General features: G+C 32.9%; 1 protein-coding gene across 1 annotated transcript in view; it reads left to right on the top strand.

Annotated features, from left to right (window-relative positions):
* Nucleotides 1-1,313, top strand: part of LOC102578202 (ATPase family AAA domain-containing protein 3C) — an 8,332-nt gene extending 7,019 nt beyond the window's left edge. The window contains exons 8-9 of the mRNA XM_015308615.1: nucleotides 156-304; nucleotides 463-1,313. Coding sequence (XP_015164101.1) covers nucleotides 156-304; nucleotides 463-991 — 678 coding nt within the window. The 3' untranslated portion in view covers nucleotides 992-1,313. The remainder of the gene's footprint in view (nucleotides 1-155; nucleotides 305-462) is intronic.
* Nucleotides 1,314-3,588: the final 2,275 nt, after the last annotated feature.

Here is a 3,588-nt window from a genome sequence, read left to right as displayed (position 1 = left end):
TTAGAAGGGAGAAACCCCCCCCCCCCCCTCCCGACCCCCGACTCTTGCATTTTTTGAAGTTAGGGAACAAAAGGAAGGAAATAACCTTTGCAGTTTTTTCTTCTTTTGATTCCTAAAATAAGTCCGTAGCTAAAAAAATTGTCTGAATATTACAGGGTTTGGACTATGCCATGATGACTGGAGGAGATGTTGCACCCCTGGGTGCACAGGCTGTCACCAAAATTCATGAGATATTCGATTGGGCCAAAAAATCAAAGAAAGGCTTACTACTTTTCATTGATGAGGCTGATGCATTTTTGTGCGAGTAAGTAAAATTTTAGTGCAGCTGCTTCCTTTTAGAATGCTACTTATTAACTGGTTAATGATATAATGATATGTTACCATTGTTGAGTTACTTTTCTTAATATAGAACCAACTACTAGAAATATAATTTTAAAGGATTGTGCTCTTCTTTGATCGCAGGCGGAATAGTACATACATGAGTGAAGCTCAGCGAAGCGCTTTGAATGCTTTACTCTTTCGAACAGGGGACCAGTCACGAGACGTAGTTCTTGTCCTCGCAACCAACAGGCCTGGAGATCTTGACAGTGCTGTCACTGACCGTATAGATGAAGTTATTGAATTCCCTCTCCCTCAAGAGGATGAACGTTTCCAATTGCTGAAGCTCTATTTGAACAAGTACCTTGCTGGTGAAGATGACAGTGACAGCAATTCTAAGTGGGGGCATCTCTTCAAGAAGAGCCCGCAAAGGATAACTATAAAAGATTTGTCTGATGATGTGATTAGAGAGGCTGCTAAGAAGACAGAAGGATTCTCTGGGCGTGAGATTGCAAAACTTGTGGCAAGTGTTCAAGCAACTGTATATGGGAGCCCAGACTGCGTTCTTGATTCTCAACTGTTCAAGGAAATTGTAGATTACAAGGTCGCGGAGCATCACCAACGAATAAAATTAACTGCTGAAGGGATTGAGCCAACCTACCAGGGGAATTAACTAGCACCACAAAGATAACAAGTAGTTTTAATTGTCATGATATGTTGAAATTTTGTTCATCTCACCTCTTAGGTATTAATGCATGCAAAATTCATTTTTTTCGAAGTTAAGATTATGTAGTTTAGACTTTAGGGTCTACATTTCCTGTCCCAGTGATTGGAAGCTGGACAGGCATGTTTCGCCATTCAATGGCACAAACATTGAGGGGTAGGTAGCTCCTTGGACTGTAATTGTATCGAGTTTATTATGCACCACAGGCTCCATCAAAATAAGTTAATTGCTACATTAGCGCTTCTTTCGTGAAAGAAACCAACTTGTTATATATTTGGCTTAATAGTAATGAGGATGTGAAGTGTGAATCCTTTGCGAGGGTCTTATCCAGTGGTGGATACAGAATTTTTATTCAGGGGGTTCGAAAAATAAAAATATAAACGTGTGAATAAGCACGTTTGAATTTTTTTGGGTTTAAATTTTTTTTTTTTTTAAAAAAAAAACGTGAAAGATTGGTCCTGAAACTAAATGAAGAGAGGGTAAAAAAATAAAATGACCACAATGGGATTCAAACCCTGGACGTGAGGGCCAATTTAAAAGGAGATCTACTACTACTCTACAACTTCTTGTTCAAGAGGGGGTTTAAACACAAAATTAGGAAAAATCACCTCATATACACATTTAAGAGTCAATGTTACAGGTTTTAAATCTATTTTTAAAAAATTCTTGCTTATAACAGTTTAATTACGGGTTATAACATATCACTAATTATTTATAAATTAATTAAATTTTACTTTATTAAATAAGTAATTTTTTATAATTTTATATTATTATTAAATTATTTAAATAAAGAATACCCCATAATTATCTCTTACACAATTATAGGAATATTACATTGATTACACTTCCTTATTTAATGTTATAGTCATAGCCTCCCATTAGTCAATCCCACCACCCTTCTCCCATACCTCTCCAACTATACACGCTATCACCCCACTTTCACCTTCTTCTCTCCCATTTTTCTCACCAGCCAACTACACCAACATTCAATCTTTCGTTCAATTTTTTTTCCCAACAAAATTATGTCTAAGAACCCCATTGAAACGCCTCGAAAGAGTCCCAGATTGGGTGAAAGAACATCTAATGATGATGTTCATGTTTCAAATTTTAATATATTAACTCAACCCCCCCCCTCCCCCCCCCTCCTCTGCCTAAAATTATTGAAAATCCGGCGACGGATGGTTCATCTAAGTTGAAGGAGCGACAAAGAGAGAAAAAATGAAGAAAAAAAAGGTCACCCCTGCAAATCAAAAGGGGAAGAAGAGGAAGGGGAAAATTGTTGAAACCCTTTCTGATTCCGATTTTGATCTTGTTACTGAAATCAAAAAGAAAAAAAGAAAAAAAAACAAATGTAGAAGTTGGAGCATCTTCAACAAGAAGAACAACAAAAAGTTATTTTTTTTTTACTTTTGGACAATTTTTTTGTGTTTAAGTATTTGATGATATATAATATCATATGTTTTCTTTCAAGCAGATACCGTTTTCATATGAATTACTGATTGCCTATTACAATTTCAAGATACTATTTTGAAAATATCAGTGTGTTTCTAAACTGTACATTTATTGGATGAAATCTGATTAATATGTGCATGACTACGCTTTAATGTTTTGATTTTGAAAATTTTATGAATTGTGATATAATAATGCTATACAAATGGTATGAATTGCGTTTTAATATTGGTGTGATTGTCTATTAACTGTGTTTATGGTATAAATTATTAAATTGGTATGAAAATGGTATGATTTGTCAAACTACTGATTTTTTCTAAAAAAAATCACATTATGCTTACTTTATATTCTAAACATGTTTTTGGATGAAACGTGTATGAAATCTGATTAATATGTGTATGCCTATGAGTTTAATATTTTATTGTTGGATATTGTATGAATTGTGATATAATATTGATATACAAATGGTATAAATTGTGTGATTATATGAATTTATCAATTTTTATACATGTTGTTTGGATAAAACGTGTATGAAATTTTAATTAATATGTGTATGACACTAACTGAAGTTAGTGTGGGAATGAAACACTAACTGCAATTTGTTTTAAATTTATTTATAGTAGGACACCAGTTGAAAACCAAGTTAATATTCATGTAAACATACATTAAATTAAATACTCAGGATACCATAATTACCTTTTATAATTATCACTAATATATACACTATCTTATGTATTAAGCTAGAATTTATTTTTAACAGTATGCAATCTGTATGATTAATGAATGAACAGTGTAGAAAGAATGAACGGTATATTAAACACTAAGTTTATAATGCACTTCAAACCAATTATGTTTCATATCAAAACAAAACATTAATCTAAACGACAAAATAAAATAAAAATTATATATAGTCTAAACAAATAAACAGTCATTAATTTTGCACAGGATAATTTGAACATGCTTCATGTTGTGGCCAACTTGACAACATATACTGCAAGTAACTTTGGACCTTTTGAATTTCACATCAGCAACCCTCTTTCATATATAATTCATTTCATTTGAAAATCAACATAATTCTCTGTTTCATTAAAAAAAAA

Source organism: Solanum tuberosum, unplaced genomic scaffold (assembly GCF_000226075.1).
Source record: "Solanum tuberosum cultivar DM 1-3 516 R44 unplaced genomic scaffold, SolTub_3.0 scf00085, whole genome shotgun sequence".
NCBI lineage: Eukaryota > Viridiplantae > Streptophyta > Magnoliopsida > Solanales > Solanaceae > Solanum > Solanum tuberosum.
Note: the sequence above shows the minus strand (reverse complement) of the source record. Positions and strands in the feature narration are given on the sequence as shown.